Genomic DNA, 22,785 nt, shown 5'->3' with positions numbered 1-22,785 from the left:
TCCTCCCTAGGTATACTGCAAGCTTCGTGAAGGCAGGTACTATCTGTTTTATTCATCACTGTATCCCACACCCTAGCTATCACATGATGCTGTTCAGAGATGACCCTGTATACATGTAGGTTGACTGAATGAATGAACCCCCACATTATATGGAATTTGCTTAAGGGTTTTGTGTTACCTTCGTCATCACAGAACCATTAAAATGAATATTCTGTGTTAGGGAGTACAGAAAACTGCACAAAGTTCTTTCCTGGAAAAACAACTGCTAGAATAAAGCCAAACAAATAATCACTTCATTGAAGAGCACTGCGCTTATGCTACTTGACAGTTTCACAACCCTCCGAGACCCTCTAGCAAGAGAATCACCTTCGCGCTTGCTCAGTTTGGAGCTGTACAATCGGGGCTAGTTCCAAAAAGGAAATGGTCATTGCGCCTGCGTCGCTCCTTCTGGAGGCTAACGCTCGCTGCGCAGGCGCACAGGTACCATTTTGACCGTAAACATCCTGCCGATTTGAACCGAGAATTTGGGCGGCAGGAAGAGCTGCGGCGTAACGGCAGCCATCTTGTTTGTTTGAGTGAATCGGAAAGGAGGCGGCGGCTGTGGCGGCGGCGGGAGTTGCTTCGGGGCTATAACTCACTAGGGCTTCCCCCCCTCCCCGCCCCCTCCCCCGACCCTTTTCCCCTCCCCAGGCCGCCCAGCCCGCTCTGCTCCCGGCGGAGAGCTAGGTAAGACACCGCCGCCCCCGGACCCCCGGCTCCCTCCCCCCCACCGCTGCCCGCCGCGCCGCCACCGGGGAGCCCGACTCCGGGGGGCGGGAGGCGGCGGCCCTCTCCGCGCGCCGGCCCCCGGGAGCCCCCGGAGCGGCGGCGCCGCCCGCCCAGGCCCCTGGGCCCCGGGGCCCGGACCCGCGCCGCCTGGGCCCGCATCCCCGCCTGGTCGGTAACGAAGGGCTCTGACCCGCTCCCGGGCCCCAGAAGCTGTTACTGTGCGGGTCCCCGCGGAGGCGGGGGAAGCCGCGGAGGGAGGGAGGGAGGAGGTTTGAACGAGCGCGCTCCGGGGACCGGGCGCCCACTCCGCGGGTGAAAATGGCTGGCTGGCGGGGGAGCCGCGGGATGCGGGGCGGGCGGCGGGGCCCGCGGTGTCAGCGCCGGGGGCGGCGGGCTGGGGTCGGGGTCGGGGACGTGCGGGCGTGGCGGGCGGCCCGGCGGGGGCTGCTGCCGCTCCTCCCCCTTTTGTAAAGGAAAAATTTTACGCTGGGAAGTGAATTTTCGGACAGACCAATAGAAAGCGGCATCTGGGGAAGTTGCTTCGGATTCTTAGGAAATGAGCGTAACTGGTGTTGAGCCCCTCGCCTTCTGATGATGAAGGCTGTGAGTGTTGTAGGGACGCCCCGGGGAGGTGTGTGTTTTCCGACCAATGCTGGGTGTCTCTTTCCTCGTGGGGAGGACCCCGCGAGCGGTCTGGGACAGTGGGGTGACGCTGTCGTGCTGCGCTGCCAGACCTAGCGGCCTGATTCGCGTTTGAAAGGAGGAACCGCTGGAGGGGCTGTCGGGCCGCCTTACGACGTGCTAGGCTGTCTCCATTCAGAAACGCGTGTGTGTTCTGTCTGAAGCGTTTCTGGTGGTAAAGGGTTGTATGGAGCGACTTCTCTTTGCAAGTGAAGTGAATACTTGCTCCCGTTACACAGTTTAGAATAATCACTAAATTCCAAGGGGAAAAAAAATTGTCCTTAAAAGTGAATGTAAATGCCACTGAGCTTTGTGAGTCTGCAGAATTTTCTTGGCAAACTGGAGAAGCTTTCCTAAGTTACAGTGTCAGTAAGTTTCTTTGTTTAATGTTGGAGGAACCTAATAATTGTTTATGAGACGACATTGATGAGGCATATGCCGTATCCAGTGGTTAAATTACTTGACTACTTGACTATAGATAAGTAGTTGAGGTAACAGCAAGTGTGTAACTAATGGACATAGTGCTTTTTGTACACGTCAGAATTAACATTGGCGGAGCGTGATCTTGATTTATAAAGGCAAAAGATTAGCGCCTTCTAGAATTAACGTTTTTCACTTAGAGTGGTGTCTGTTTAAAGTATTGTTAACGTTGGAATTTCTTCCTGATAAATACCTACTTATTGAAACACAAATTTTGAGAAATTTTCTTTATAGTTTGTATGAAAGAGAAATGTCTAATTCTTGAGAAGGATTTTGTGTTTTTTTGTTTAAATATACTGTCAAAATTGTTAGGCATGATAATATGGATTGGTATGTTGTATGAGATTAATTTGTGGGGAATTGTTTCATCTACAGTGGCACTGTGTTAGGTATGCTGTTCTATTTAATTTTTATATTCCTGTTTGATAACTGTTATCCCCATTTTATACTTGAGAAAGCTAAGACTCAAATGTTAAATAATTTGTTACAAAACAACTAAGGAAGGAGCTGAATTTGAATCTAGTACTGATTGTAAAACTGGTTCAAAGCATGTTGGTACCAAAAGGGAGGGGAGCTCTGTCTGCAGGGTTGGGAATACCTTCTGTCCCTAAAACATTCCTCCAGCGCCCCCCAAAGATAATTTCACTAATTATCTTAGGCATTGATATTTCCCAAGGGTACTAAATCACTTCATTTCAACCTTCCAGCTTTTTATACTTAGAGGAAATGAACTACACTGGTTAAGCAGCATAACTTGCTAGTTAATGGCCAAAGCAGGAGTGGGTCTTGACTCCCAACGTAATTTTACTTTGAATAGATGGTGTATGTGTATGTTCACAAGTTTAAGAAAAGAATCAAACTACAAAAGGGTAGACTCACTTTCCAAAGATAACTTTAATTTGTACAACACAGAGAGGTTGTGCTTATGCAAGAGCAGGTAATTTACATAGAGAGCTCTTTAAAAAAAAAAAAAAAAGCCTAGTATAATTGTTTAAGACTGCAGGGAATTCTGTTGTATGGCCGTATTTGTTAAAAATCTGTTGTTATTACCCAGGTAGGTTACTCTGTTCCTAATATTTTGTTATTAAAAGTAATGCTGGCAAGGCCACATAGCCTTATAATTAGAGCTGTGGGCTCTGAAGTTCAAGTTCCAGTTGCATTAAATGTTAGTGACCTTTAGTATATTACTTATCCTCTCCTCTTCTTTGTTTCCTGGTCTGTAAAATGGGTCAGTATAAATTTATAGGACTGATGGAAAGGATGAAATACTTAGCGCAGGGGTCCCCAAACTTTTTACACAGGGGGCCAGTTCACTGTCCCTCAGACCATTGGAGGGCCGGACTATAAAAAAAACTATGAACAAATCCCTATGCATGGTGCACATATCTTATTTTAAAGTAAAAAAAAACAAAACGGGAACAAATATAACATTTAAAATAAAGAACAAGTAAATTTAAATCAACAAACTGACCAGTATTTCAATGGGAACTATGCTCCTCTCACTGACCACCAATGAAAGAGGTGCCCCTTCCGGAAGTGCGGTGGGGGCCAGATAAATGGCCTCAGGGGGCCGCATGTGGCCCGAGGGCCATAGTTTGGAGACCCCTGACTTAGCACTTAGTAAGATTTAAACAAAAACTTTTAGTTATTACACATTTTCAAATATATCTGGTGTTATTACTGGCAGTGCAGTTTCTGGTTAAAAAGTAGGAGTGTGTGAAATTTTCATAAGATGTTGCCAAATTGCCCTTCAAAGAGGTCATACCAATTCATATAACCATGGGCCCTGCCTTGCTTCTAACAAGTGAGTGAAATATTGTAATGACTAACATCGTTGTAGATTCATGAGCTATAATTTGACTTTGGCTTTTTAAAAAGGTCTTAAAGAAAATGCTGGGTTCTTTTGCATTCCTGAATATGTTCTAAAATAACAGTCTTTCTGCCATTTCACATCAGACTTAAATTTTATTTTTTAGGATCAGTTGAAAAAGTTGCTGCTTTAGAAAAAACTGAAATCATAAGTTGGTAAACTATGCTCTGGGATGCTCGCATTTGCTAATCTTTTGCAAAGGTTTAACAAAATTTAGAATGTTTAAAACCTGAGAAGAGCCCTGGCCGGTTGGCTCAGCGGTAGAGTGTCGGCCTGGCGTGCGGGGGACCCGGGTTCGATTCCAGCCAGGGCACATAGGAGAAGCGCCCATTTGCTTCTTCACCCCCAGCCCTCTCCTTCCTCTCTGTCTCTCTCTTCCTCTCCCGCAGCCAGGGCTCCATTGGAGCAAGGAGGCCCGAGCGCTCGGGATGGCTCCTTGGCCTCTGCCCCAGGCGCTAGAGTGGCTCTGGTAGCTGCGGAGCGATGCCTGGGAGGGGCAGAGTGTCGCCCCTGGTGGGTGTGCCGGATGGATCCCGGTCGGGCGCATGCGGGAGTCTGTCTGACTGTCTCTCCCCGTTTCCAGCTTCAGGAAAATACAAAAAAAAAAAAAAAACCTGAGAAGATTAATCGACTTTTTAAAGATTGGCTAAAATTTGGTATTACTAAGAGAAGGGGGAATGGTTTAAAACAGTGGTTGTCAACCTTTCTAATGCCGTGACCCCACAATACAGTTTCTCATGTTGCGTGACCCCAAACCAAAAAATAATTTTGATGGCTACTTTATAACTGTAATTTTGCTACAGTTATGATTCTGAATGTAAATACCTGCTATGCATTACGTATTCTCATTGCTACAAATCAAACATAATTTAAACATAGTGATTAATCACAAAAACAATAATTATATATTGAGAAATATTTATTACTAATGGACCTCCTTGCCTAGTGTATTGAGACTACCATTCCGTAAATAGCTGCTTAACTAATGGATCTGTTTTTTCCAGATTAGTGGCAAGTTTTCTATATAGAACAGTGTGAAATACGTCATAGGATACACTGCAGTTTCTAAACAGCATGGTATCTTTCAGGGTTCTTTCACACTATAAAGCAGCCATTTCTGCGGTGGAATCCACATCTCATTTACTTCAATGGGAGACCCGTGGATTCCGCAGAAGAGAGATCCCCCTATACGGCAGAAATGTAGTTCCAACACATTTCTTCCTCTCCTATTCAAGTCAATGGGAGGCCGCAGCAGATTCCGCTCAAATATAGAGCATGTTGCTTAATTATTTTCACGCTAGAACTTTTCCTAGAGCAGAGAAATTCCAAAGGTGGAATCCGCCACCCCCAATAGACTTCTATAGGAAGCAGATCTTTTACACTGCAGAATCCGCACAGCAGATTCCTCAGTGTTAGGCCTCTTTCAGTCTATTGGGGGTGGCGGATTCCACCTTTGGAATTTCTCTGCTCTAGGAAAAGTTCTAGCGTGAAAATAATTAAGCAACATGCTCTATATTTGAGCGGAATCTGCTGCGGCCTCCCATTGACTTGAATAGGAGAGGAAGAAATGTGTCGGAAACTGTCATTTCTCCACCTCTTATTGAAATCAAAAGGAGGCTGCGGTGGATTGTGTGGTAACCCGAGATTCTCGGGAGCTCTCTTCCACAAAATCCGCCGCACTCCCAATGAAATCAATAGGAGGCGGATTCAATGCCGGAAACCGCTGATTTCAGCAGTTTCTTCATTCAGAATATGGGGAAATAGTGGGAGATATGGGAGATAATTATACATTGGAGAACAGTGTGAACTACATCTTATAGTGGTCTCTTATAGTATAAGACCGATATAGTTCACACTGTGTAAATGTATGGTGCTTTGTGTAAGTGTAAGCTGCTTTGTGTACTGTGTAATGATTACACACAAAGCACCTTACTCTTACACAGTATTGTGTCTATGGTGTGTGTACTGTTTTTACATTATTAACCTTTTTTACACCAGCAGGCTGTGTCGCAGGCTCTCTTGGCTCTCTGCCTCTTGCCTCTCGGCCTCCTAGGCTTCTGTCCTCCTGCACTTGCTGCACCCGCTCACTTATGACGTCAGCAAGCACAGGACACACGAAATGCACTGCTATGGACTGGAGCGTTCTCCCCGCTTCCCCCGCCCCTTAGGCCCAGGAGGGATGATGCAATCACGTCTGCGCTTGACCGCAGGCATTCAGTTTGGAACGCACGTCCATAACTGCGTGCGTTCAAGCTGAATAGGGCTGCTGCAGACGGTAGCGCGGCTTCTCAGCGGCTAAAGCCATCGGAAAATACATATTTCCGATGGTTTTAGGCGACCCCTGTGTTTTGGTCGTTCGACCCCCGCTGGGGTCGCAACCCACAGGTTGAGAACGGCTGGTTTAAAAGGCAACAATGAATAGATACACTTTCTTGTTTAGAAATAAGCCAATAGTTGATCCAACACTGCATCTCAGGCTTCCTTTAGTTATTAAGGTGATTTCCTCATGCTAATTGTTTCCTAAAATAATTCTAGCAGCACTCTGCTTTAGTTACTCCCCACCCCAGCCCCATGCCAAGAAAGCATCGATTTAGGAATCTCAGCCTCTGCATAGCTGGGATATTTTGGGCATGGTATTCTGACTACTAGCAGCTGAACTGCTGGCCATGAGCTACTGACACCTGTCGAGAAGTGCCAGCAGTTTTCATTTCTAAAATTTCCTGAATTATTTACATATGTCAGCTCTTAGCTCACTTGGTATATCTCATTTCCTTATTCATTAAGCACATATTTAGTAGTTGGTCATGCGGCGGGCACCATTCTAAGAGCAAAATATTAACTTTTTATTTGGAGTACAGCTATCATGTAAAATGAAACTTGGGACTTGTATATGACAGTGACTATAGTTCTAAGAACATACTGCAATATTGGATTTCTACAAAATCCTGTAGGTTTTATGTATAATGCTGTAAAGGCAGCTTACATTTTGTGCTAACAAAATTGAAGGCTTCAAGTAGAAGCATTGATTTTTGCAACATAGAAGGCTCTTTGGTTATGGGAAAATACTTTGATCTGTAAACTATTGCTAACTAGGATACAGCATATGCTTGAGGCATTATTTAATGTTTCTACCTTAGAATGTTCGATCTGAGTTCTTAGTTTATTATTCCTTAGTTCTTTTTGTATTTTTCTGAAGCTGGAAACGGGGAGGCAGTCAGACAGACTTCCGCATGCGCCGGACCGGGATCCACCCGGCATGCCCACCAGGGGGTGATGCTCTGCCCACCAGGGGGCGATGCTCTGCCTATCCGGGGCATCGCTCTGTCGCGACCAGAGCCACTCTAGCGCCTGGGGCAGAGGCCAAGGAGCCATCCCCAGCGCCCGGGCCATCTTTTGCTCCAATGGAGCCTTGGCTGCAGGAGGGGAAGAGAGAGACAGAGAGGAAGGAGAGGGGGAAGGGTGGAGAAGCAGATGGGCGCTTCTCCTGTGTGCCCTGGCCGGGAATCGAACCCCCCGGACTCCTGCACGCCAGGCTGATGCTCTACCACTGAGCCAACCAGCCAGGGCCTCCTTAGTTCTTTTTTTAATTCAGTATTTGAGGCCAAGAGTTCACAACATTAGGTAGTTGATGAAACCTGTTTCATTTTTTTCTTTGAGAAAATTTTCCTAGTGTGAATTAATGATCCTCTAGGAGCTTCTGTTCGGATAATGAAATTTCAGGACCCTTTGCTATGATAGAAAGTGGAAAGGACCTGACTGAATCACTCTTGTGCCTCCAGCTTCCCAAACGTTTTTGACAGGCATGAAATCTCTGGCCTGTGATGAATTTTCTGTACATCATTGGAAAGAATGGGCACGGTTTTTAAGTGAAAGTACGGTAAGCAAAGTTCTTGTTTTAAAATTTAGTCTCTTTGTAAAAGCATGAAAATTAGTTTACTTGCTCAATCTTTTTTTTAAAAAAGCTAATTGAAAAGAAATTTTACATTTCCACTTTACATTCACTAGCAGTGAATGAGATGCTCTTCTAATCCTCATCAGCACTTGGTGTTGACATTAGTTTTTATGTAGCTCTTCTCATATGTGTGCAGTGAAATCTAGAAACTAGTGATGTGTTGAGCATCTGTTCTTATTTAGCATCTCTTTTTTTGTTCTTATTTGCCATTAGGATATCCTCTTCTGTGAAATTTCTTGATTTTGCTCATTCTCTAATTGGTTTTTTTTTAAAAAATCTTTGGTTTTTGAGAGATTTTTTTTAGATAATCTAGATCCAGGTCTCTGTCAGATATGGGGTTTACAGATTTATTTTTTCTCATTCTGTAACTTATTTTTGTATCATTAATGGGCTTCTTTGTAGAGCAAAATTTTTAATTTGTTGAAGGCCAGTTTATCAGGTTTGTTTGTTTTTTTCCTTTTGGGACATGTTTTTAGTGTCATGTCTAAAAACTCTTACCAAGCTTTAGGTACTGAAGTTTTACCCTGTGGTTTTTTCCTTGGGAGTTTTATAGTTCTGCATTTCAGTCTGATTTGTATTAAATTAATTGTTATGTTGACATGTGGGGTCTAGGTCAAGGTTTGTTTTTATTTTTTGCCTATGGACGATTCCCAATCACTCAAGCACCATTTGTTGAAAAGACCATTCTTCCTCTGAATTGCTTCTGCATCTTTGAAAAATCAGTTGGACTTATTTTTGTGGATCTATTTTCTGGGCTCTCTGTTCCATTGATCTTTCTGTCACACAATGTTGACTGCAGTAGCTATATAGTAAGTCTTGAAATTGGGTAGACTAATTTTTCACTGTATTTTTCAAAATAATTTTAGCTGTCTAGTTTCTTTGCCTTTCCATATAAATTTTAGGGGGGGGAATCTTGTCAATACCAATAAATATCTCAGCAGGATTATAGGAGTTCTGTTCAAGTTTCTTTAAAAACTAAGCATACACTTGACCATGCTATCAAGACCATTGTCCCAGAGCAAAGCTCACAGAGTCTATCTACACCAGTATTTATAGAAGTTTTTATTTGTATAGCCAAAAACTGGAAACAACCAAATGTCCTTCAAGAGGTGAATTGGCAAATAAATTGTGGTATTTCCATGGAATGCTAAACAATAAGAAGGAACATACTCTTGACACATGTAACAACTAAGGTGGATCTCAAGAGCATTATGCTGTGAATGCAAAAAGCTTTTTCCAAAAACGTCACATGCTATACAAGTCAATATATGCAACATTCTAAAAATGACAAAATTAAGAGATGAAGAGAGTTGTGGTTGTCAGGGATTAGGAATGGTACCAAGCGAGGAATGGGTGTGACAAGGGATAGAGAGTGGGATATCTTCCTGATGATGAAATAGCTCTGTATCTTACTTGCTTGGGTGATGGTTACACAAATCTACACGTGATAAAATGGTATAGAACTAGTGCACACATTATACTGTCAGTGTCCTGGTTTTTTAGTACTTTTCATGTGTATGGGTGTGCTTAAGTTTATTCCTGTAAAAGCATCACCTGTATATCTTAGTCTATTTGTAGACATTGTAGAAAAAAATTCATTTGGCAAATAGACTTAAAAATTAGGAAAAAGGGAAGTATCAATTTACATAGTTAATACACTCTCCAAGCTAGAATTTTTAGGCTGCCTTATTTTCTTCTGTTTTAATACACTGGCTTGCTGAAAGAAATAAAATGCAAATGACATAGTTATATTTCTTCTAACACTGTTTTGGTCATAAGATAAATGTTATACTGTGTCATTGTGCTGAATTTAGTTTTTAAGTTATAAATAGACGAGTGCTTTTTAAGTTCTTGAGTTAAGAAAACTGGATGTATAATATTTACTTTTTTAAGCTTGAGCTTTCCTAAACTACTCACCATGGGAACCCACCTATTTTTCTTTGCTTGGTGGACTTGGAAATGCCCAGCATTCATATTGATGAGATACTAATTGTTATATAAAGCTGAGAATCTCAGTTTTTAATGGGATTTCAAAAACGGAAATTTCCACATTGATTAATATTTGTGCCTGAGCATTTTTGTTCTTGAACATTCTTTTCTTGCCTGAAGAATAATACATTCTCTAAGTTTTTGATCAGAAGCAGACTATTTTCACAGTCAGTAATTGGAATAGGAATGGTATTAGCACTCAATGCACCTTCAAAAATAAGAGTTTTCTGATGACAGTTTTTTACTTAATAAAAAAAGCACTTTCTAAAGATGACAGTAGGGCATTTGTCCCTTTCCCTTCAGCTTTTAATATTTTAGGGTCTTTTTCTTGCCCTCTCAGTTAAAGCAGTGGGTTTGGGAGTTCGGGGGGATTTTGTTAGTGCATACTAAATACTGTCCTCTCGTAGTTCTCATACTGAAAGGAATAGGAAACTGTTGTTTTCAGATTTCTTATATGCTGTGATAAATATTTCAGTTCTTATATGGTGTTTATGTTTTTTTCATTTTCAGGTTTCCTCCTGTGTCATAGTCAACCAGAACAATGTTCTACGCACATTTTGTCCTCAGTAAAAGAGGGCCTCTGGCCAAAATTTGGCTGGCGGCCCATTGGGATAAGAAGCTAACCAAAGCCCATGTGTTTGAGTGTAATTTAGAGAGCAGTGTGGAGAGTATCATCTCACCCAAGGTATGTTGGATGTTGATCAATCGATTGTTGATATGAAATACTGAATCCTATAAAAACCACTCTTTAGGTAGTTATCTATGTATGTCGGAGGCAAAGAGAATCCATAGGTTACCCAGAATTCCAGTTTGATAGTCTCTCCTCACAAATATTTTCATTTGGCTTTTTAAGGATAGATAAGCATGAGGTAGGGCAATACCCAGACATTTTATATTTGGTTTTCTAGATGGTTTAATACTAAAATATGTGGGTGGGTACTCCTTATTTAGGAATTTACAAAAACAATAAGGACTCATTAATTAGAAGAGGTTGCAGGGGGCAGAACTGTCTCATCTACCTAGCAGATAGTGTCATACCCCTTGCTCCAGCTAAGCTTCACAGGGCTGCTTGTTGTTTCTGGAAGATACCAAGCATCTTCCATCTCAGAACTTTCGTACTTGGTATGCTCTTGTCCTAGATCTTTAAATCCTGTCTATCTCCCACTAGAATGGAAGCATCATGTATATCCTTACCTAATCGGCCTGTTCACTGCTCTGTTCCTGGAGAAGCCTTTGTTGACGTCCTCTGAAACTGTTCTGAAGCACTGGTTCCCACCCCTGGCTTCCACAGACAGTATAACTTCCAGTAATAGTGGGGGTTTTGTGTTGCCAAAAGGCCCTTTGAAACACAGCCGCAATTCATCATTAGCATTTCATAGAAGAATTGACATGCTGGCTTCAAAAATGTACAAAGGATATTCTCAGTAGAGGAAATACTTAAATATTTTATATAAGTATTTTGTACATATAACATCTGTGTTTTAAAAGTCTTTCCCTGGCCTTGTGTTTCTGTATACATGCACTAATTGTCCTGTTGTGAAAACATTCCAAATCACAGCTGCCTGGCCCAGCATTGGGACAATACTGGCATAATCTGTTAAGTAAAGAGTCCTTTTTTATTGTTGAAAGAGGGACGTGTTCTGAGAGGAATAAAGCGTGCATGTTGCGGAGACTTGTTCAGATAAGTTATGTGGGGAAGTGTATGATTTAGATAGGGAAAGTGAGAATTTGTATTTGGAATTCAAGTGAATTATAAAGTTTCTGTTTGTGGAACTTTTGCTGGTTTTCGAGATACAGCTAGTAGAATTTAATAGCTTTAAATTTCTGTCATTATTTCTAAGACAATACTTACTAATTTCAAAACTATTAAAATTAAAACTTGACAGAGGAAAAGAAGTGATCTGGAGTCTTACCACCCAGAGAAACCTTTAGTATTTTTATGTCTTCCAGATTTTTGTTTTGCATGTGTTTGCACATAAGTTTTCTTTCTTTTATGCACGGTCACAAATACTGCATTAATATGATTTGTACCAAGCTCTGTCATAGCTCTCCCATCATATTTGATGGTTGCATTGCTGTTTCAGTCTCTTGTTCACAGAACTTAAATTTAAAAAAAAACAAAAAACAAAAAAAAACCCAAAAACCAGAAACAGACTTGACCAAATTGAAGTGAAGTCATTTGCATACCTGTAAATTCACTGTGGAAATACTGATGTGTATGATCGTGGGAGGCTGCTCTAGACTCTCCTGGGACTGTTTTACTCCACGGCACATGCACTGCATCACCTTTAAAGTACAGGACTCAGGACGCTCTGAATTCCAAAGCACATTTGGCCCCTCGGATTTCAGATAAAGAATTATAGACTTGTAATTCATTGTTTGGGTTCTGTGTGATTTATCAGTCTTTCTTTGGATAACCCATATGTTTTTCTAATTTTTTTTAATTTTAAATCCTCTGGTCTTACACAATGCAGCCATTAAAAATTACAGTGTTAGCCTGACCAGGCGGTGGTGCAGTACATAGAGCATCGGACTAGAATGCGGAAGACTCAGGTTCGAGACCCCGAGGTTGCCAGCTTGAACGCAGGCTCATCTGGTTTGAGGAAAGCTCATCAGCTTGGACCCAAGGTCGCTGGCTCGAGCAAGGGTTTACTCGGTCTGCTGAAGGCCTGCAGTCAAGGCACATATGAGAAAGCAACCAATGAACAACTAAGGTGTTGCAACGAAAAACTAATGATGGATGCTTCTCATCTCTCTCTCCATTCCTGTCTGTCCCTATCTATCCCTCTCTCTGACTCACTCTCTCTGTCTCTGGGGAAAAAAAAATTACAATGTTAGACTAACCAGAGCCTTTTCTAAACAATTTCATTGCAAAACAGTATGGTGCAGTTTTTATGTATACACACAAAAGGAAGAAAAATTACAAGTACATGCATACATAAAGCCTAGAAGGCATACCAAAGTACTCTAAAGATTTTTCTAAGTGGCAGGATTACAGGTTGTCTTTAGTTTCCTCTTTCCATTTATTTTTTAAATGGTCGTCACTGATGTTTTTTATTTTAAATTTTATTTATCAATTTTACAGAGAGAGGGGAGAGGGAGCAAGAAGTATCAAGTCATAATTGCTTCACTTTAGCTGTTCGTTGGTTGCTTGTTGTGTGTGTCTTAACCAGGCAAGCCCAGGGCATGAACTGGCCACCTCAGTGCTCCAGGTCCACGCTTGATCCTCTGCGCTGCCCGTGGCATTCATTTCCTCTTTTTAAAAACTACTTAGTAAATGTTGCTTGCTAAATCTTTTGGGGTTATTTTACCTTTTTTTAAAATTTAGAAATTAAATTTAATGAGGTGATATAGGTCAGTCAGAATACATAGGTTTCCGACAGAGCATCTCTGTAGCATTTGAACTGCTGATTGCATTGTGTGCCTATCACACAAAGTCAAATCATTTTCTGTCCCCATATATTTGTCCCATTTTACTCTCTTCCACCCCCCACTCCCCTCCCCCTAGTAAACACTTCACTTTTATGTCCATGAGTCTCAGTAAATCTTTTGTTCACATCCATAAGTCTTTCCTTTACATTGATGTTGAGGAATGTAATTGCCTGATCCAGGTGGTGGCGCAGTGGATTGAGGGTCAGCCTGGGGTGCTGAGGATCCATGTTCGAAACCCCGAGGCCACCGGCTTGAGCGTGGGATCATAGACATGACCTCATGGTTGCTGGCTGAGCCTAAGGGGTCACTGGCTCAGCTGGAGCCTCCCAGTCAAGGCACTTACGTGAAAGCAATCTGGGAACAACTAAGATGCAGCAACTATGAGTTGATGCTTCTCATCTCTCTCCCTTCTGTCTGTCTCTCTCTCAAAAACAAAGGAATGTAATTGAAGGGCCAGATGATAAACTTATGTTTTAGATTTCTGATCTGCATTAACAATTTGTAAGGAGATTGTACTAGTTTGCACTGAGAGTTCAATTGGATGGGAACATGACTTTTACTTTTTTTTTTATATAGGTATGCTTACTGAGATAAATGAATGAAATGAGGAAATTTAGCTCTTTCCTTGAAATTGATATGTTTGTAATTTTCAGCATGCATAAGCAAATACTAAGGGTGATTTGTATTAAGAAGACAACAGCTTTCATAGTTGGTGCAGAATACTTTGTACTTGTTAGTGACACTTCAGATACTATGAGACAATCTGATATGTGAAGGTATGCACTAACAGCCCCAAAACAAGGCATACATACCGTTCAGAAATAATATAAAAGATTGTAGATTTTATTTGAGAGAGAAAGAATGAGAATCATTTTCTTTTTTTTTAGGGAGATAGGGAGAGATAGGGACAGACAGACTGGAAGGGAGAGAGATGAGAAGCATCAATTCTTCATTGTGGCACTTTAGTTTTCATTGATTGCTTTCTCATATGTGCCTTGATGGGGGAGGGGGCTTCAGCTGAGCCACGGATCCCTTGCTCAAGCCGGTACCTCAGGGATTCTAATGTGGATCCTCTGTATCCCAGGCCGACATTCTGTCCACGCACCACTGTCTGATCAGGTTTTAAAAACCATTTCTAAGTGGGTTTTGTTTTTGGGTTTTTTTTTTAATTTATTGATTGATTTTTTTAAGAGATAGAGAAAGAAACAGAGAGAAAGGAGGGAAGCTGAAGAGCAGGAAGCATCATCTTTTTTTTTTTTTTTTTTTTACAGAGGCAGAGATAGGGACAGACAGACAGGAACGAAGAGAGATGAGAAGCATCAATCATTAGCTTTTCGTTGCACGTTGCAACTTCTTAGTTGTTCATTGATTGCTTTCTCATATGTGCCTTGACCGCGGGCCTTCAGCAGACCAAGTAACCCCTTGCTGGAGCCAGCGACCTTGGGTCCAAGCTGGTGAGCTTTTTTTTTTTTTTGCTCAAGCCAGATGAGCCCGCGCTCAAGCTGGCGACCTCAGGGTCTCGAACCTGGGTCCTTCCGCATCGCAATCCGACGCTCTATCCACTGTGCCACCACCTGGTCAGGCTCTAAGTGGGTTTTTATTTGATTGACTTTACCATATTGTGATAGAATAGAAAGATATTTCCACAGGGTGAAGAGACCTGAAAATTTCTAGTGTTTGCTCTTGCTGTATAGTTGGAAATGTTGGTTTAATTGTTTAGAACAAATGTCAGATACGGCCCAGCAGCAACTGCATGTCTTGTCTTCTTTCCCTTCTCTGTGGTTGGAACAGCTGCTGGCAACCTCTGCAGAGCTTTTCCTGGACATGTAGCCTGTGTTTTCTGTTATACCTGTACTTCTACCCTGAGCCAGCAGCTAAACTGAACCATGCTGATCCAGGAGGAAAGCTTTTCCCCAGACACCACTTTGAAAGGCTGTTAATTCTGGACAAGAGAATGGCAAGCAGAGGTTTTTCCCTTTTCCTTTCTTAGGTGAAGGTGCAGTCAGTATGAAATTTCCTAAGAACACATTATAAGGAACTCTCATTTTTCACTAGAAGCAGGAAATCCTGGATTTTATCATATTTATTCTAATTTTAGACACCTAGGAATTTATAGCAGTCAACTTCATCATTTATGCTGTGTCACATCAAGTGGCCATAAACATAGAGCCGGAGAGTCATTATAGACTTCTAGATACTATTTAGAACTTTAAAATAATGTATTTTATGTGATGTAATTTCCTAATTGCAACTTAAACAAATGTTTAATAATCTTTGCTACCTTAGAATTTGCTAACTTTTACAGTATGATTTTGGAAAATGGGGGAATTTGAGTACATGTCGTATTTTCTCAGAAACTTTTCCTGTTGTAGCCAGAGGAACTTTGAATCCTTCATTTACATTCGGTGTTTACTTCTCATTTCTCTTCCTACTACTGCATCTCATCCCACATAAGCATTGATCACGATCTACCTTGAAAAGAACAGGCTGAGAAATGTATTTTCCCATGAAAAAAAGATAGGTATTAATTATTCCTTGTTAGTATGCTTTCTAGTGAGGTACTAGAAAGTCAGTGAAAAGTGGCTTAAATAAGGTAATGAACAGTCTTTACTTCATTAGAAGTTTAGAGACAGGCAGATTTAAGCCCTGGCTGGGTAGCTTAGTTGGTTGGAGCATCATCCTGACGTGCAGAGGTTATGGGTTCAATCCCCGAACAGGGCACATGCAGGAATAGCTCAATGTTTCTGTCTCTCTCTGCCTTTCTCTTTAAAAAAGGTAGATTTAGGATTGATTCAGCAGTTCAGTGATGTCATCCAGGGACCTTCTTTGTTTTATTTTTTCTTTTTCTTTCTTTTTTTTATTAAGTGAGAGGCAGGGAGGCACAGGCAGACTTCTGCATGTGCCCGGACAAGGAACCACCCCTACCTGGCAAGCTTCTACCAGGAAATACTCAGCTGGCTGGACTTTAGCCTCATTGCTCAGCAACTGAGCTATTTTAGCGCCTGAGGCGGGGACATGGAGCCATCCTCAGTGCCTTGGGCCAACTTTGCTAGCACCATTCGAGCCATGACTACAGGAGGGGAGAAGCGAGAGAGATGGAGGGGGGCAGGAAGGCAGATGGGCACTTCTCCTGTGTACCCTGACCAGGAATCAAACCGGGACTTCCACATGCCGGGCCGATGCTCTACCACTGAGCCAGCCAGCTGGGGCCCTTTGTTTTCTTGTCCTCATACTTTCGGCCTTGTTGGTATAAGGCGACTGCAAACAGCTTCCATTTCTTGGCTGAACTGGGTTACATGACCACTCAAGCAGAGAGGAATGAAACAATCTTTCCTCCAGGCTGGGGACATTTGGTTCCAAACAAAATCAGTTCACTTAGCCAGCAAGGAGCAATGCCTCTGGGTTGAAAGCCACTTACTCATTAGTGTGCTAATGACAGCAATCCATGGAACGCCTTAGTACCTGCTTCATAGCTACCTTCACGTGTGGTTAAATTCAGGAATTGCTACCAGCTGTCCAATTGGGTACTTGGGGAATTTACAGGGAAAAGCAGTGAGAAATAAAATATAGATGATTGAGGTAACTTCAAATAAGTGACAAAAACTATGAACAGATAAAGTAAAAACTGCCTATAAATTGAACAAAATACAAGCTTTGAAGTAAACCAGAACATGAACTTTATAAATTGGATACTATTAATGTTTCCTCACAGGTGAAGATGGCACTTCGGACATCAGGACATCTCCTGCTGGGAGTAGTTCGAATCTATCACAGAAAAGCCAAGTATCTCCTTGCAGACTGTAATGAAGCATTCATTAAGATAAAGATGGCTTTTCGGCCAGGTATTATTGACTTTTCTTTGGACTTTCTTGTGTTTGTTGTGAAGAACTGCTAACAAAATATTCTAGCTCAGCATATGATTGAAATACAAAGGTTCCTCCGTGGGAGAGCGAGGCCTGGGAGCCAGTGGTTGAGGGAGAAACCACTTCACTTCTCCTCCACCTGTGTACGTGTTCTTCCTTTGGAGCTGCCTTTCTCTTTGACCCCTTTTGCAGCAACTTACATGGACCTCAGTCATCAGAGTTAAACTGTTGAAAACCAATTCCATGATTCTTTTAAAATATAGCTCAGAAAAAATCTGAAGATGAAGATTTAAATTTTTTCCAAATTTTAGTGTACAATGTACCCTTTATAATCAAATCACTTTTAACTTAAATTGTTGAGAATTTTTATTAAATGTTCTTCGTAGTTTGTTTTCAGGTAATAATTCTAAAAGTGGGGTCTAGCAACCTCACTTCTGTCTGCATAGATAATCACTAGGGTATTTATTTGAATTCATATATTCTGTAATTTTTTAAAGCATTGGTGAAATTTTATTTTAATTAAAGTAATCTGAATGTATAGGAGAGATGCCTTATATAGTTTCAACTAAAGTTATATTGTAGTACTTTATTTTCTTGTATGAATAGTGAAATTTTTAAAGTGAAATATTTAGGCAGAGGCTGAGATCCTCGAATGATTTCTAACACATAGCTACTAAGTGCATGTTGTTTAATTAACATTTTTTTATTTTTGTCTTTTAAACAATGCATATTAATTATGGACAGCTTGGAAAATACAAAGAAAATTCAAATCTTATAGTCTCACTTTCCCTAAAATAAAAACAACTCCTCTTAACATTTGGGGTACTAGTTGCCTTCATTCCTTTTATTCGTTGTAAATTTCATTCTTATTTTAAAAACTATTTTGTGCTTTGATTTTTTTTTTCTAAAGCAAGTAGCATAGCTTATTATTATAGAGAAACAAAAGCACTTTTGCTTCAAGGTACTTTGGATGTGTTATCAACCTTCTGGAATATAAGCTTAAGAAATGATCCTGACTCGACCTTCCTTGGATCCCTAGGTAATCTGTGATCTAGCCAGGCCTTAAAGGTTTCCACTTCTTTTCCAGGTGTTGTTGACCTGCCGGAGGAAAATCGAGAAGCTGCTTACAATGCTATTACTTTACCTGAAGAATTTCATGACTTTGATCAGCCTCTTCCTGACTTAGAGTATGTCCTGTTGTTGTCGTTGTTGACGTGGTCTACAAGAAAACATATTATTGGCTTCTAAATGTAGTTTTCCTTTGAATGTTTTGACACTGAATTAACATTTAGCTAAAATACAAATAGTGGAGCCTAAGTGAAAGTATATGTATTTCTAAATATAACCTAAAAGTGCTTCTTCTATGAGGAAACAGAGTAGAAAATGACAACTTTAGCACAGCTAAGATAGGAGAATGCTAATGTGCTTAAGCCAGAGCTTATTTAAATGAAACAAGTTGTCCAGGTATGTGCTTTATATAATGGTATCAGTAAACTTAACTATTGCTTCATGATATTTCTTGACAGGAGTATATTAAAATCATCTACTGGTTATTCATTCATTCACCAAGCTATATTCAGCCACACTTTGTATTTTTTTAACAAACATGAGATGACTTTATGAAGAGTATAAAAGGGTCCTTGTTGTAACACACATTTAAGAGAGGACAGTTGTACAGAGGTGGCCATCAGAGCAGAATATGGTAGGATACTGTTTGCCTCCTCGGGTCCTCAAAATCCAGTTCTCATTACCATGCAGGAATGTGACTGCAAGATTCCAAGTGAGTGGCACAGTTGACAGTCAGGAAACCCACTAGCCTGATCAGGCAGTGGCGCAGTGGATAGAGCATCAGACTGGGATGCAGAGGACCCAGGTTTGAAACCCTGTGGTCTCTGGCTTGAGCCCACAGGTCACTGCCTTGAAGCCCAAGGTTGCTGACTTGAGTAGGGAATCACTTGCTCTGCTGTAACCCCCCTGTCAAGGCACATATGAGAAAGCAGTCAACGAACAACAACTAAGCAGCCGCAATGAAGAATTGATGCTTCTCATCTCTCTCCCTTCCTGCCTCTCTCTGTCTCTGTCACCAAAAAGAAAAAAAAAGAAACCCTCTATACTAAGTCTCATTTATCTTCTGACAAATTTCCCTGCTTTTTAAAATGACCTTGACTCCTAATTAAATTTGATTTATTTTTATTTTTGTGTGTGTGTTAATTAATGCTAGGCATTATCTAGCTATTTTAATGTTTCTTTCCTCCTCTTTTATTGTATTTTTTATCATGGAAATTTATTTATTTATTTATTTTTTTTATTTTTTTTTTTGTATTTTTCTGAAGCTGGAAACGGGGAAAGACAGTCAGACAGACTTCCGCATGCGCCCGACCGGGATCCACCCGGCACGCCCACCAGGGGCTATGCTCTGCCCACCAGGGGGCGATGCTCTGCCCCTCCGGGGCGTCGCTCTGCTGCGACCAGAGCCACTCTTGCGCCTGGGGCAGAGGCCAAGGAGCCATCCCCAGCGTCCGGGCCATCTTTGCTCCAATGGAGCCTTGGCTGCGGGAGGGGAAGAGAGAGACAGAGAGGAAGAAGGGGTGGCGTGGAGAAGCAAATGGGCGCTTCTCCTATGTGCCCTGGCCGGGAATTGAACCCTGGTCCCCCGCACGCCAGGCTGATGCTCTACCGCTGAGCCAACCGGCCAGGGCCTATCATGGAAATTTTTTAACAGCTAAAAGTAGAGGGATTCATATTATGAACCCCATGTACTGATTGATCATTTTCTAGCTTCTTTAATTATCAATATATTTCTAGTTTTATTTCATATGTAGTTCCCCAACTCACTTTCCAGCCCCTACTGGATTATTTTAAAGCAATCAGCATATGTTAAATTATCTATAAACACTTCAGTATGTATTTCAGGAGGTAAGGAATTTTTAAAATATACCCATAATAACATAAGACCTTTAGAAAATTAAAATAATTTCTTACTATACTGCTCACAACATTAGGGGATATTTTATCACTTCATATTTATTTTTGAAATATCCCCTAATTCTTGTGAGCAGTATACATATCCAGTCAGTGTTCAGATGTTCCAGTTACACACAGGCCATCTAGCTTGCATTAGGGTCTAGACAGAGCCTGCATGCTACTCTTCGTTGATGTCCTGTAAGTCTCTCAAGACTGGGTACCAGCTCTGCATCCCTCTTATGTTTTTCCTTGCAACTTAACTGCTAAACTAACCTGGTGATGTGACTTGAACTACTTATGAATTTTGCCAATGATTCTGTTACTTTTGTCAATGATAATGTTATGTGAGTTATATTTTTAATCTAATATTTTAAAACAGTATGAAAGGTTATTTGTTGGAGGAAGAAATGAGTCAGAAAAGCAAAGTGACTTGAGAGTTCCAGAGCCCATAAGTTGCAGGGCCCTGAGGAAAACCCACGCCTGTCTGTCCCGTGCATACGTGTTTCCTCTCTGCAGTAGTTTCTTAGCTGGTGATTTCAGCATAGTATATTTTGCTTGGTCATTTATGGCTTTAAATTTTAAATACAAATTAAGTTAACTTGCAGATCATTCAGATTCTTGGACTATATTTATTTAGTATTAAATACTAAGGATTCTAAACCTTGATAAGTTGTATTTTTGCTTTTTCTTATAGAGTGATTTGGGTTTTTTTTTTACCTTGTAAATACGTTACGGTGAGACTTGACCTACAGTGTAATGGAAATATTTTTGCAGTGACATCGATGTAGCCCAGCAGTTCAGCCTGAACCAGAGTCGAGTGGAAGAGATAACCATGAGAGAAGAAGTTGGGAACATCAGTATCCTACAAGAAAATGATTTTGGTATTAGATCACTAGCTAGCTACACACTGTGTTATAATTATGGTTGTCACGGCTAGCAGTTTGGTAAAGGAGACCAGGCGTATGTAACATTTGTAATGACAGAACGACTTAAATTTCATCTCACGTATTTCCATCAAGAAAAGAATTTGCCTTCCTACCAGTATTTTAAGCATCATTTCCATTTATGCACCAAACTTCCAGTTCATTCTTTCCCTTCTGCTCTCCATACGCAGTGGTGGGACCTGCACGTTGAATTGTGTGGAAAGTCTCAGCATTGAAGTAATGCGTGCTTTTAAACTCTTTCTTTTAGATCAGTTGCACTGTGTACCTACTATTCTTTTGGAGTAGTATTCCAAACTGGTGGCAAGCCTGATTCCTTTCTTGATGAAAACATGACAAGGAAGCTTAAGTCTGAATGTTAATGCAGCCTGTCAGGCATACATATTTAGGTTCATTTAACATATTTAGGATAATCTCAATTTGGAACTTACCTTTGAATTTGCTAGTCATGCCCCAGAATCAGGCTATGAATGTAGATGCTAAAGATTTAAAGCCTAAACCAGATGTTTTGACATTCCAAGATAGACAAGATTTCAGTAAGCAAATGTGACCTCATAATTATAATAAGTCATTAACCTTTTTTTGGTGACAGTGGTGTTTATAACTTTTTTACTAATGACTGAATGTGTTCAGGAGATTTTGGAATGGATGACCGTGAGATCATGAGAGAAGGCAGTGCTTTCGAGGACGACGACATGCTAGTGAGCACGAGCGCCTCCAACCTCCTGCTGGAGCCTGAGCAGAGCACCAGCAACCTGAACGAGAAAATCAGCCCCTTAGAGTACGAGGACCAGTACAAGGACGACAATTTCGGAGAAGGGAATGATGGCGGTATATTAGGTAGGTCGCAGCAGGGTGCTCATTTGAACATCTTTTCTTTATTCAGTTGTGAGAGCAGTTGCTAATTCTTTCTTGAGTAGCTTTCTAGGTAGATGTGTGACTTTTTGATCATTGGATCAGTAAAAGTTCTCTGAGTTTTTAGTGTTACTGGTTCTTAAAACAGCTTTCTGTTTTTGATATCTATGTGAAGTAAATGTTTTAAACAGAAGCACTAGAAAATGTAAATTAGGAGTGAGAAATATTTTTATATATTTTTATGCACTACACAGAAACATGCGAATTAGATACAAATTGAAATTTACATTTAGTCTATTTTAACGTAATTTTATTCTCACGGTGATTGGATATTGTTCCATTAGCACTTTTTATATATTCTAACTACATTGCACTCCCTATTTCAGATGACAAGCTCATTAGCAACAACGATGGCGGTATCTTCGATGACCCCCCCGCGCTGTCTGAGACCGGGGTGATGCTGCCGGAGCAGCCCGCACATGACGACATGGATGAGGACGACAATGTGTCCAGTACGCGCTTCATGTTGGGGACCTGGGTGTGGCTGTGTGGTTTCCAATAAGACATTTTATCTAGAAGACCACAGACTGAAAGTTCTAACTTTTAATGAACTATAAATCTTAAAAACAGGGCCTATGATTGATCACTAATTTTGAGTCCCTCCGGTCTAGAACCCTATGTCCCTCCCCTTTTTGGCCAGTAGGGTTCAACTCTGGAGGGACTTCCTCAAAACTAGAAAACTTTTCTTGGTACTAATGAGGTTTATTTTTTTTTCTTCAGTTTTTCTGAGGATTTTTTCCCCATTTATAGGGCATATATTAAATGCCTGATCCTTTTATGACCAAATTTCTCTCTTTATAGTGGGTGGGCCGGATAGTCCCGATTCAGTGGACCCTGTTGAACCAATGCCAACTATGACAGATCAGACAACACTTGTTCCGAATGAGGAAGAAGCCTTTGCTTTGGAGCCTATTGATATCACTGGTAAGC

At 41.1% G+C, this 22,785-nt stretch overlaps 1 protein-coding gene across 2 annotated transcripts in view; it reads left to right on the top strand.

The window, feature by feature from the left end:
* Nucleotides 1–651: 651 nt before the first annotated feature.
* The window catches only part of RAD21 (RAD21 cohesin complex component), a 34,011-nt gene continuing 11,877 nt past the window's right edge, over nucleotides 652–22,785 (top strand). Inside the window, exons 1-8 of one of the 2 annotated variants that reach the window (XM_066379388.1) lie at nucleotides 652–726; nucleotides 10,251–10,425; nucleotides 16,885–17,014; nucleotides 18,123–18,222; nucleotides 20,774–20,880; nucleotides 21,577–21,780; nucleotides 22,182–22,307; nucleotides 22,657–22,779. In XM_066379388.1, the coding sequence (XP_066235485.1) occupies nucleotides 10,282–10,425; nucleotides 16,885–17,014; nucleotides 18,123–18,222; nucleotides 20,774–20,880; nucleotides 21,577–21,780; nucleotides 22,182–22,307; nucleotides 22,657–22,779 (934 nt within the window). In that variant the 5' untranslated portion in view covers nucleotides 652–726; nucleotides 10,251–10,281. Of the gene's footprint in view, nucleotides 727–10,250; nucleotides 10,426–16,884; nucleotides 17,015–18,122; nucleotides 18,223–20,773; nucleotides 20,881–21,573; nucleotides 21,781–22,181; nucleotides 22,308–22,656; nucleotides 22,780–22,785 lie in introns of both variants that reach the window. The other variant, XM_066379387.1, reaches the window with a different exon arrangement.

This window comes from Saccopteryx leptura, chromosome 3, assembly GCF_036850995.1.
Source record: "Saccopteryx leptura isolate mSacLep1 chromosome 3, mSacLep1_pri_phased_curated, whole genome shotgun sequence".
Lineage (NCBI taxonomy): Eukaryota > Metazoa > Chordata > Mammalia > Chiroptera > Emballonuridae > Saccopteryx > Saccopteryx leptura.
This window is presented reverse-complemented; position numbering and strand designations above follow the sequence as displayed.